Source organism: Diaphorina citri, unplaced genomic scaffold (genome assembly GCF_000475195.1).
Source record: "Diaphorina citri unplaced genomic scaffold, Diaci psyllid genome assembly version 1.1 scaffold970, whole genome shotgun sequence".
Taxonomy (NCBI): domain Eukaryota; kingdom Metazoa; phylum Arthropoda; class Insecta; order Hemiptera; family Psyllidae; genus Diaphorina; species Diaphorina citri.
Window position 1 is genome coordinate 97,370 of NW_007378401.1, and position 12,844 is coordinate 110,213.

The 12,844-nt window shown below is 39.6% G+C and overlaps 1 protein-coding gene and 1 long non-coding RNA gene across 2 annotated transcripts; one reads left to right on the plus strand and one right to left on the minus strand.

Moving 5' to 3' along the window:
• Positions 1-3,221: 3,221 nt before the first annotated feature.
• Positions 3,222-4,333, plus strand: LOC113469148. Its single transcript, XR_003392658.1, has 2 exons — positions 3,222-3,576; positions 3,727-4,333. It is a non-coding gene; the product is annotated as an uncharacterized LOC113469148 (long non-coding RNA).
• Positions 4,334-5,519: 1,186 nt separating this feature from the next.
• On the minus strand, positions 5,520-12,566 carry LOC103513448 (protein krasavietz-like). The gene is made up of 5 exons (XM_026826636.1): positions 12,477-12,566; positions 11,056-11,242; positions 9,352-9,594; positions 8,277-8,399; positions 5,520-6,563 (listed from the first exon to the last, which is right to left on the minus strand). The coding sequence occupies exons 1-5, from the start codon at positions 12,564-12,566 to the stop codon at positions 6,535-6,537; spliced, it is 672 nt and encodes a 223-aa protein (XP_026682437.1). The 3' UTR covers positions 5,520-6,534.
• Between the last annotated feature and the right edge of the window lie 278 nt (positions 12,567-12,844).

A 12,844-nucleotide genomic window follows, 5' to 3' on the forward strand; every position in this document is an offset into this window, starting at 1 on the left:
TTTGATTCATGAAAATGCTGGGATCTTGGGGGAGTTAAGACTGAATTCTACATCAAGGTATACTCGTGTGTCCTTGCTCATTCGAAAAATATAAGGGATTTTCCAAAAAGACCTTTCCAAAAAACAATCCCAGTTTTTTTTCGGCTTTATTTCTTTCGGATAATCAACTCACATTGGTTTGAAAGAACTTTTTCTGTTGGAAGGAAAAAGTTCTTTCGTTTCGAAATCGAAACTGCAAATCCAAGCGTGCGGAAGTACCGCGAACGTCAAAACACGAAATAGATTCATGGTTAACTTTACCTCATTCGACTGTACCCTCGGAGTAGTCTGAATTCGGCTTTATTTCTTTCGGATAATCAACTGACTTCAACTCACATTGCTTTGAAAGAACTTTTTCTGTTGGAAGGAAAAAGTTCTTTCGTTTCGAAATCGAAACTGCAAATCCAGGCGTGCGGAAGTACCGCGAACGTCAAAACACGAAATAGATTCATGGTTAACTTTACCTCATTCGACTGTACCCTCGGAGTAGTCTGAAGCGGTCAAACTTTCTTGACTTGGCGGGGCGGAGCGCTACCGCGCTCCTTAATTTAAACCGGAAGAGATTGATGGCTTCAAAGAGAATAAATTTTGAGAAACAATTTGGAAATCTATTTACACGAAGATCAATGCCCGATTCCCCTATGTGGTCAGCAAGTCACAGTACAGCAACGTCAAATCGGGTATTATTTATGGTAAAGCAGAGCCTTTTCACAATATTATTATACTAAAGTTCCAATGTTTCCTTGTTTCCAGTCAATTTCCATATTTCAATAATCCTTTTACACTGGTAATGCCGCCACTGGTTGGGTAAAGCAGACCCTTTTCACAACTTTCTTGTGGATATTAAAGTTCCAATGTTTCCTTGTTTCCAGTCAATTTCCATATTTCAATAATCTACACTGGTAATGCCGCCACTGGTTGGTACTCCATTAAAGTAGCCACTTAATTGTCCTCACGAGGCTGAATGCACCCAGAACCACAAGCACGGAAAAAATTCGACCCAGCCGGGAATCGAACCCGGGAACACCGGCGTGCAAGCCTAGTGTGATACCCATTAGGCTTACCGGATGGTCGAAATCTATAAGCCTTTGAAATGGGAGGGTTCACACTAGCCGTTCATCAGTTTTCTTGCATTTGATCGCGTGTAAAATATTTGATTGTTGTGTTGTTGTTGCGTACTGTGACCGGAACGTACATCGAGAATCAGGCTTCAGGGGCATGTGTGAGGGGGTCTATAATTTTTATACAACTTATGGGATAAGACATAACCTACTTCTAAATACGATAACCTAGTGTAAAAAATAAAAATGTTAAAATTTAAACTCTCGCAAGGGGATACAAATTGTCCCTGAAAATCGGTAGTGGGTGTGGGCCACTGGTTGGTACTCCATTAAAGTAGCCACTCAATTGTCCTCAAGAGGCTGAATGCACATAGAACCACAAGCACGGAAAAAATTCGACCCAGCCGGGAATCGAACCCGGGACCACCGGCGTGCAAGCCTAGTGTGATACCCATTAGGCTTACCGGATGGTCGAAATCTATAAGCCTTTGAAATGGGAGGGTTCACACTAGCCGTTCATCAGTTTTCTTGCATTTGATCGCGTGTAAAATATTTGATTGTGTTGTTGCGTACTGTGACCTGAATGTACATCGAGAATCAGGCTTCAGGGGCATGTGTGAGGGGGTCTATAATTTTTATACAACTTATGGGATAAAACATAACCTACTTCTAAATACGATAATAACCTAGTGTAAAAAATAAAAATGTTAAAATTTAAACTCTCGCAAGGGGATACAAATTGTCATTCCTCGGGTGCCCAACCTTTTCAGAGAAAGATCGACTTGAATTGTCAATAGTCTTGTGACCTCATTCGACTTCACCCTGAATTTGGTCCTTAAGTTTAGACTGTTTAGAGTAATCGCGTGTGTAAGATGATGTTGCCAGATTCAAACACTACTGGGTGTGCTGGTCACGATCGACATAAAATCAATCCGCGATCGACCGGTTGGGTAGGCCTGGTCCATTCTATTCCTTATTTAATTCAGACTCACCAATACTATAGGCTGTCGGGAGGGGCGGACCACACAGGACTCTATTCTTTGTACAAGACTTGACTGGATGATCCTGGAAAAGAAGTAAAATGTAGTTGGAGGGGGGACATGTGCCTTGCTAAAATTAAATTGGGATATGAAAAATAGACAAGTTGTTGAAGATATGTTTTGTTATTTTTACGTCAGGGTATATTTTATAATGTCAAATGTAAAGACAAACTACCTGTATTATACCTTCAAACTTCAAGATGTCCAGACTATTTCGAATGGTATTTTAAGAGAATGTTAATTTAATTTATCTCTGTTTGTTGCTTGTCAATTGTAATTTTCTCTGTTGGTAAAAATAAAACAAAGTATCTTGTTTAAAAAAAAAAAAAAAAAAAAAAAAAAAATGAACTTTGAAGAAATGTGGATCGATAGTAATTTATTGTAATAGAAAAGAAAAAAGTCATATGAACTTGGAGGGAAAGAGAGAAATTGACCAATTTGTATTTTTGGTAAGTAAATGATAGTTAAGCACCAGAAAGCTCCAGCACTCTTTTTGTTGTACATCAAACATTTGTGTTTTTAGTGTAGACAGAGACTTGAAAAAATAAAGCTAATGGTAAAAATTAGAACTGTACAAAATATACAAATACAAAACATAAAGTATACTCACCTGGATAAAAAGTTCAGCCATGGGGACCACAAATACTAAAATACATTTCTACCAGGAACAAAACTACAGAAATGGGCAATCCTATCCTGAGTTTGTGTCAGGTTTTACAGGAAACAAAATCGAACAAACAAATCTACGAAATTAAACAAAGGGTGTACAAAATAACAAACAAACAAACAAACTGTTTTTGACGATAAGAAAACCGACGTCGTTAACAAAGTCCTGCGTCTCCACTTGCACTCGAACCACAAACCTCCAGATCCGAAGTCCAACGTGTCAACCACTACACCGCTGAGGCTCACTAAATTTTCAAGGTTTTAACAGTATCAAAACTACAGAAGTAAGGTGTATTTTCCTTTTGGAAACAGAAACGATTAGGCGCTTTAACACTTATGATAGGGTCGTTCGCTACATTCTTGTAAGAGTCAAACTGTGTGTATTTTCCTTTTGGAAACAGGAACGGTTAGGCGCTTTAACACTTATGATAGGGTCGTTCGCTACATTCTTGTAAGAGTCAAACTGTGGTAAAATTTCTCGTGTGTGCCGGTCAAGTGCGATTTACGGTTCGATCAGATATCAGACCGTATGAAAAATTCGTTTAACTTAAAACCGGCCAACAAAATGAGTTTAAACTCCGTTTAACCCTTGGAATAAGCAATCTGCTTTGGTTGAATACAAAAAATTCAGTCAATCATATTTATTGCTTATTCCAAGAGTTCAACTTACATGGACTCTAAACTAACTTTGTGGAGTCGGCCATAAGACAGAGACATAAAACGCAAGCATACTGTGCAACAAACAAGAAGACAAAATAAACAAAACAAAGGTCTTATTCAGTCAAACTTATTTATTGCTTATTCCAAGAGTTCAACTTACACGGACTCTAAATAAAACTATCTTTGTGGAGTCGGCCATAAGACAGAGACATAAAAGCATACTGTGCAACAAACAAGAAGACAAAATAAACAAAACAAAGGTCTTAATCAAATTAAAAGTGAGCTTGCCGAGTTTATTATTTTTAAATTAAGGAGCAAATAAATAAACTTAAAAAGGGGGAGAGAGAAGGAAACGCAACTAGCGGGAAGATTTAAAGACTGAGAATAAGGAGGGGTTTATTAACTAGGTTAGCAATTATTAAAGAGAAATAAACGAAAAATAGTTAGCACTGTAAGACCCGCGAACACAGTCACTATTTAACCGACTGCTTAAACTTTAAAATCGGAAGTTAATCCGTCTTAAACCAGACCAGTCAAAGACGAAAAATCTTCTATTCAAGAAAAGTTTAAACCGGCAAAGTAGTAACTGCAAACTCAGGCCAAAGGGAAATTCTGAAAAAAAATAACCTAATGGATGATCAAGAAAAAAAAAATCCTAAAATTACATTGCATTAAATTTCCATGTTTTCTCCCCCACTTTCGGACCCACAAATTTCGACACCCCCAATAAGGCTGAGAGGGTTGCCAACGAATAAAGCCAGATAATCATCTAGATCCAAACCCATACAAGTCGCATTTCGTATTAAGTTCGCTATAATCACCGACAACCACTTCATAGGGAGACAAGGAAGGAGGGAGAGAGGGAAATGGATGTCCAACAATAATTGCCAACGAATAAAGCCAGATAATCATCCAGATCCAAACCCATACAAGTCGCATTTTTCGTATTAAGTTCGCTATAATCACCGACAACCACTTCATAGGGAGACAAGGAAGGAGGGAGAGAGGGAAATGGATGTCCAACAATAACAGATAGAAATAAAAAATTACATTATAAAAAAGTAAATAAAAAAATTCATAGCTTACATGAAATGCTTTATTAAGGTGTAAAATAAATCAATAAAACAGAACAAATACCTAGAGATAAAAGTACCCAAGTTTCTTTTTTAAAAATTCATCCAAGATCCACATTTACTTACATGAAATGCTTTATTAAGGAGTAAAATAAATCAATAAAACAGAACAAATACCTAGAGATAAAAGTACCCAAGTTTCTTTTTTAAAAATTCATCCAAGATCCACATTTATTCTGTAGATAAATACGGCCATCTTGCGTTGAAACCAAGAGGATTTTCAAAAGGGAAAACTATAAAAGGAAGACATCTGAGGGGTGGCAGAAGGAAAAGGAACAGAGTAAATAAAACTGGAAAATAAATAAAATGATAAGAGTAAATTGTTTATTTTTTAGTTTAAAATCCATACACAGAAACCAAGAGGATTTTCAAAAGGGAAAACTATAAAAGGAAGACATCTGAGGGGTGGCCGAAGGAAAAGGAACAGAGTAAATAAAACTGGAAAATAAATAAAATGATAAGAGTAAATTGTTTATTTTTTAGTTTAAAATCCATACACACTAAACATGCAAGCACAACATGTAATTTTGGAATGACATACTGGAGAGAGGGGGGATGGAAGAGAGGGGGAGGGAGGGGCTTACCAGTGTTGTGTTACGTGTAAGTGAGATGATAGAGAGAGCACTGGGGAGAGAGATAAGGAGAGGGAGAGATGTGATGTTTCATTGTTGAAGTTTTAGTCTTCTTCCTCTCCGGACTCGGACTCTGTAAGAGGAAACAAAGAAAATAGCAGTCAGTATGATTCACACCACTGTAACCATTACACAGCACTGTCAGTATGATTCACACCACTGTAACCATTACACAGCACAGTCAGTATGATTCACACCACTGTAACCATTACACAGCACAGTCAGTATAAAAAAGGGGGAGAGAGAAGGAAACGCAACTAGCGGGAAGATTTAAAGACTGAGAATAAGGAGGGGTTTATTAACCAGGTTAGCAATTATTAAAGAGAAATAAACGAAAAATAGTTAGCACTGTAAGACCCGCGAACACAGTCACTATTTAACCGACTGCTTAAACTTTAAAATCGGAAGTTAATCCGTCTTAAACCAGACCAGTCAAAGACGAAAAATCTTCTATTCAAGAAAAGTTTAAACCGGCAAAGTAGTAACTGCAAACTCAGGCCAAAGGGAAATTCTGAAAAAAAATAACCTAATGGATGATCAAGAAAAAAAAAATCCTAAAATTACATTGCATTAAATTTCCATGTTTTCTCCCCCACTTTCGGACCCACAAATTTCGACACCCCCAATAAGGCTGAGAGGGTTGCCAACGAATAAAGCCAGATAATCATCTAGATCCAAACCCATACAAGTCGCATTTCATATTAAGTTCGCTATAATCACCGACAACCACTTCATAGGGAGACAAGGAAGGAGGGAGAGAGGGAAATGGATGTCCAACAATAACAGATAGAAATAAAAAATTACATTATAAAAAAGTAAATAAAAAAATTCATAGCTTACATGAAATGCTTTATTAAGGTGTAAAATAAATCAATAAAACAGAACAAATACCTAGAGATAAAAGTACCCAAGTTTCTTTTTTAAAAATTCATCCAAGATCCACATTTATTCTGTAGATAAATACGGCCATCTTGCGTTGAAACCAAGAGGATTTTCAAAAGGGAAAACTATAAAAGGAAGACATCTGAGGGGTGGCAGAAGGAAAAGGAACAGAGTAAATAAAACTGGAAAATAAATAAAATGATAAGAGTAAATTGTTTATTTTTTAGTTTAAAATCCATACACACTAAACATGCAAGCACAACATGTAATTTTGGAATGACATACTGGAGAGAGGGGGGATGGAAGAGAGGGGGAGGGAGGGGCTTACCAGTGTTGTGTTACGTGTAAGTGAGATGATAGAGAGAGCACTGGGGAGAGAGATAGGGAGAGGGAGAGATGTGATGTTTCATTGTTGAAAGTTTTAGTCTTCTTCCTCTCCGGACTCGGACTCTGTAAGAGGAAACAAAGAAAATGACAGTCAGTATGATTCACACCACTGTAACCATTGCACAGCACAGTCAGTATGATTCACACCACTGTAACCATTACACAGCACAGTCAGTATGATTCACACCACTGTAACCATTACACAGCACAACAGTCAGTATGATTCGCACCACTGTAACCATTACACAGCACAGTCAGTATGATTCACATCACTGTAACCATTACACAGCAGTCAGTATGAGTCACACGTCACACCACTGTAACCATTACACAGCACTGTCAGTATGATTCACATCACTGTAACCATTACACAGCACTGTCAGTATGATTCACATCACTGTAACCATTACACAGCACTGTCAGTATGATTCACATCACTGTAACCATTACACAGCACAGTCAGTATGATTCACACCACTGTAACCATTACACAGCACTTCTCAACGGATCACTCAAGTTAACCAACGTTGGACATGTTTGGTATCTGAACAGATTCTGGTGGCTTTTCCCGGCCCCAATAACGAACAGGAATTAAAGTTAAACGTAGAAATAGCCCTCTCCTTGACAAGGCAAAGTCTTTTAACCTTGGTTACAAAAGCCAAACGCATTAATTGAAACTGTTTATTCAAACCATGAACCATTTACCTCGATTCATGGAGCTTGGCACACTTTTGGCACCCTTGGTCAATACACTAAAGGCTCTATCTAGGTGGGCTCTATGTGTAGCCATTTACTTAGCTAATGTAGCAGTTGTTTCATTGCTTCGAAATAAAAACGGCGATGAAACACCCATCTTGGGGAAGATTTGTGGGACAAATTGCCCCAAGAGCAACAATGGACATGTTTGGTATCTGAACAGATTCTGGTGGCTTTTCCCGACCCCCATAACGATCAGGAATTAAAGTTAAACGTAGAAATAGCCCTCTCCTTGACAAGGCAAAGTCTTTTAACTTTGGTTACAAAAGCCAAACGCATTAATTGAGCCTGTTTATTCAAACCATGAACCATTTACCTCGATTCATGGAGCTTGGCACACTTTTGGCACCCTTGGACAATACACTAAAGGCTCTATCTAGGTGGGCTCTATGTGTAGCCATTTACTTAACTAATGTAGCAGTTGTTTCATTGCTTCGAAATAAAAACGGCGATGAAACACCCATCTTGGGGAAGATTTGTGGGGAATATTGCCCCAACACCTAAGCCTTAGAGTGGGCTTTTTGTGTATGGAGTTAAGCTGGGGGGGAAAAAAGACATACCCTCTTCGGCGCTCTGCAGCCATTCGACGAATTTCTTCATCTGTTCGAGGAACATGATCTTGCCCTTGAACCCTCCTGAGCGATTGAACCTCCTGGTACTGGGGAAGAGAGAACAGGTGAGAGTTAGGCCAAGAATACAAGAACATAATTATTTCCTTTGCTGCTAAGTTTAAAACTTATTCCACAAGACCGCATACCCACAACACGTGAATAAAAAAAAAGAGAGACGAGAAAAACAAGGATCAAATTTATACTGCTGGTAAAATTTTGAAGAAAAAATAATCTGTGAACTTAGGACCTTTTTGAAATTCCTCAGCCTGGAGTACCGAACTGTTGATGATCCAGAGCCCTCACGTCACGTGATACGATAGTGGCGTGATAGAATACTTACATTAATAAGGACCTGGAGTACAGTGGGAGGCACCGAATTGCCCCAACACCTAAGCCTCAGAAGACATACCCTCTTCGGCGCTCTGCAGCCATTCGACGAATTTCTTCATCTGTTCGAGGAACATGATCTTGCCCTTGATGGAATGCCCCTCCTTGTACCACTTCAATATCACCTCCTCTGATATCACATCGGCTGGAAAACGAACAAGACATGAGTTTAGTAAAATATTGGGGTACAGTTAGGCCGACCATACATTATCAGGTGGACCTGACAGTGTATGGCAGCAAAAACAACTCTCAGGCGACCTGAAAGTGACCTGATGACTGATAAAAAGTCGATCAGTTCCACCTGACAAGCGAGTCTCTTGGATGCTATTCGCTATGAAAACTCATTTGTTCACAAAAAATAATTAGCAAAAACGTCTTTCCTATTTGTATTTCTTTATTCATCCCATCACAAGCATAATGTACTAAGAGCTGAATCCTCCTCGTCTACACATTAGATTGGAATTATTTAGAATAATTGAATAATCCTCTTCTTCTTTACCTTTTCCCGTGTACAGACGGGGTCGGCGTTTTTCGTCAGCCTCTCAATCAGACCTAACTAGAGTGATTGCTTTGGGCTGACATTTGGAATTAGCAAAAATGTCTTTCCTATTTGTATTTCTTTATTCATCCCACCACAAGCATAATGTACTAAGAGCTAAATCCTCCTCGTCTACACATTAGATTGGAATTATTTAGAATAATTGAATAATCTTCTTCTTCTTCTTCTTCTTTGCCTTTTCCCGTGTACAGACGGGGTCGGCGTTTTTCGTCAGCCTCTCAATCAGACCTAACTAGAGTGATTGCTTTGGGCTGACATTTGGTTTTGGCTACAAATTTTACAAGTGTATGGCCTTCGCACTCAACCTTTGCAATTTCTTTAGCAAGTGAAATTCAGGCTGGTATACTCCCTGTTTAAAGTCTCCCTGCCAGACAAAGCCTAAAATGCAACTCACTTTTGTAGAAGAGCAGGATGATTTTCTGGAAGACCCTCATGAGGTTCATGTTCTCGGTTGCTATTTCTTTAGCAAGGGAAATTCAGGCTGGTATACTCCCTGTTTAAAGTCTCCCTGCCAGACAAAGCGTAAAATGCAACTCACTTTTGTAGAAGAGCAGGATGATTTTCTGGAAGACCCTCATGAGGTTCATGTTCTCGTAGCAGAATTCCTGGACCTTGAGCATGAGGGCCAGTTCTGCGCGGGGCGCCGTGTCTGTGAACGCGCCAAACAGGGGCGTGAACTGTTTCAGATGTTTGAGCGCTTGCTCGGCCACCAGCTCTTCCTTCTTGTTCCACTCGACCTGGGCCATCACCGTGCTCCATATCTGACCAACAAGTGAGGAAGCATGAGATTAGAAACGCTGACCCTGTTTTAAGGGACTGGCAAGAAACGCCAATGGCGCCGACCCTATTTGAATAGAAAAAGCCAAGAAAGAGAAGACTCAGTTGTTCACTCGATTCTAACCCATCTTTTGGAGCAACTTATCATTGGGGGCAGTTGCCTCTACACCTAACCCTCAGAGTGGACTTCTTGCTATTATGTAACGTTCTGAATTAAGCTATTATGTAACTGTTCTTTTCTTTCGTAATGATAATTAATTACCAGTCAAATAAGGCCTTATTTAGACTGCAGGGAAAAAGGGACTTGGCAGTCTCATCCTAGCGTTATAAATATAAATGAGGTATAATCTATTGTCTATTCCTCGAGTTGTTCACTCGATTCTAACCCATCTTTAGGAGCAGTTGAGCTTAGCTTATCATTGGGGGCAGTTGCCCCTACACCTAACCCTCACAGTGGACTTCTTGTGTATAGAATTAAGCTATTATGTAACTGTTCTTTTCTTTTGTAAGTAATGATAATAATTAATTACCAGTCAAATAAGACCTTATTTATTATTTAGACTGCAGGGAAAAAGGGACTTGGCAGTCTCATCCTAGCGTTATAAATATAAATGAGGTATAATCTATTGTCTGTTCCTCGGGTGCCCAACCTTTTCAGAGAAAGATCGACTTGAATTTTCAATAGTCTTGTGACCTCATTCGACTTCACCCTGAATTTGGTCCACAAGTTTAGAGTAATCGGGTGTGTAAGATGATATTGAAAGGTTCAAACACTGCTGGGTGTGCTGGTCGCGATCGACATAAAATCAATCCGCGATCGACCGGTTGGGTAGGCCTGGTCCATTCTATTCCTTATTTAATTCAGACTCACCAATACTATCAAGGAAATCCATAAACATTCACGCTCCCGAGTATTATTATTGTTTACGTCTTTGCTGTTTTTAATTATGGCGGATTAGCCTACGCCTAGGTAATTTCGTTCATGATAGCCACACTGCCCTGATAGTGGTGTTTCTTCCACAAGGATACTTACATTAATAATAATAAGGACCTGGAGTACCGAACTGTTGATGATCCAGAGCCCTCACGTCACGTGATAGTGGCGTGATAGAATACTTACATTAATAAGGATCTGGAGTACCGAACTGTTGATGATCCAGAGCCCTCACGTCACGTGATAGTGGCGTGATAGAATACTTACATTAATAAGATAAGGATCTCTGCACGATTTTTTTCTTTCGTTCAAAGTTACATAAAAAAAAAATTGCTACCAATGTGAACACACTAATCCATTTGTATAGGCTAGAGGCCTACGCCTGGGTAATTTCGTTCATGATAGCCACACTGCCCTGATAGTGGTGTTTCTTCCACAAGAATACTTACATTAATGAGGACCTGGAGTACCGAACTGTTGATAATCCAGAGCCCTCACGTCACGTGATACGATAGTGGCGTGATAGAATACTTACATTAATAAGGACCTGGAGTACAGTGGGAGGCACCGAACCGTTGGTGATCCACAGAGCCGTCATTCGGGCCAGCTTGATCCGTTCGGTCTCATTGAACCCCTTGATGAACACAAGCACCTTCTTCATCTCCTCGTCAAACATCTTCTCCAGGTATTTGTAGCGGCGCATGAGCTTGATGAAAACCTGCGGGGGAACCATTGAGGACAGTGGGTGTGAAAGGTCTAGTCTATTCAAGCTTAGTAGAGCATAGGGCTTATTATCCATTATTACCATTACAAACCATACCTAAATCTGTTAACAGAACTCCAAACCATGGGGAAACTTGTCAATTCGTTTTACATTGTAATCACCCTGTATGCACCGTCAATTTGTTTAATTGACCACCCTGTAATTGCCTTGGTTTGGATCATAAAAAAAAAACAAGGAAATCCATAAACATTCACACTCCCGAGTATTATTATTGTTTACGTCTTTGCTGTTTTTAATTATGGCGGATTAGGAACCATTGAGGACAGTGGGTGTGAAAGGTCTAGTCTATTCAAGCTTAGTAGAGCATAGGGCTTATTATCCATTATTACCATTAGAGTCAGAGCATAGGGCTTATTATCCATTATTACCACATTATAGTTCAATGAGTTTGTGAAGAACCATAGGAGACGGTGGGTGTGAAAGGTCTGTCCAAGCTCGGCAGGGCTTATTAAAAATGAAATTTGGACTTTCGGCCCCGATGGCCTCTGGGGGTTAAAATAGACTTTGTGAAGAACCATAGGAGACGGTGTGTGTGAAAGGTCTGTCCAAGCTCGGCAGGGCTTATTAAAAATGAAATTTGGACTTTCGGCCCCGATGGCCTCTGGGGGTTAAAATAGAGTTTGTGAAGAACCATGGGAGACAGTGTGTATGAGAGGTCTGTCCAAGCTTGGCAGGGCTTATTAAAAATGAAATTTGGACTTTCGGCCCCGATGGCCTCTGGGGGTTAAAATAGATGTTTCCAAATAATATCATTTTGGGTCTGAATTTCAATATGAATCATTAGTGGGACCTATTAAGAACACAAATCACCAATTGATATGAATTTCCCATTATTGGTGCTTCCCCTATTGACGGGAGAACATGGAAAAATTGAAAATTTCTACAGACCATAATTCCGGCTCTGCTTGTTGGATCAAGCTCAAAGTTATATCAAAGTACTACGTTTTTAAGGTATTTGATATGTATTACAATTAAGGGGTTTTTATTTAAGATTTTGAAGTTGGGGGCCGCCCCTGATAACACCGAAAAATTGAAATCCCCTAAAAATAGGTTCCCTTTGAAAATAAAGAAATAAGTGTTCTAAAGTTTTTCCGAATTTCAAACGGATCTCGAGTTTTTAGGTGTGTCGAGTATTTTTTAAAACACCCTGCTAGTTTTTTCTGCTCACCTGCTCAAAGTTCTTCAAGGATTGCATATCCTCCTGCGCCTCGAAGATACATGCCGTCGTCTTACATACAATAAACAAAGAAAAGTACATATCGCGGACAAGTATTTTGTGCACTGTGCAGATGTTATGTTTAACATAGGTAAACAAAACTGTCAGATCGTCACGGTCGGTACGTGTGTGGCATAAAAAGCTTCAGACCGCAGTCTCCCAGACGGTCTGACAGACTTTTGTCTTATCGTCCCGAAAGCGATGAGAGAGGGAGAGGGGGGGGAGAGAGAGGGAGGGAGAGAGAGAGGGAGGGAGGGAGGGAGGGAGGAACAGTACAAAGCCCTATTCAAGAGACAATGGAATGCGTACACCTGCAGTTT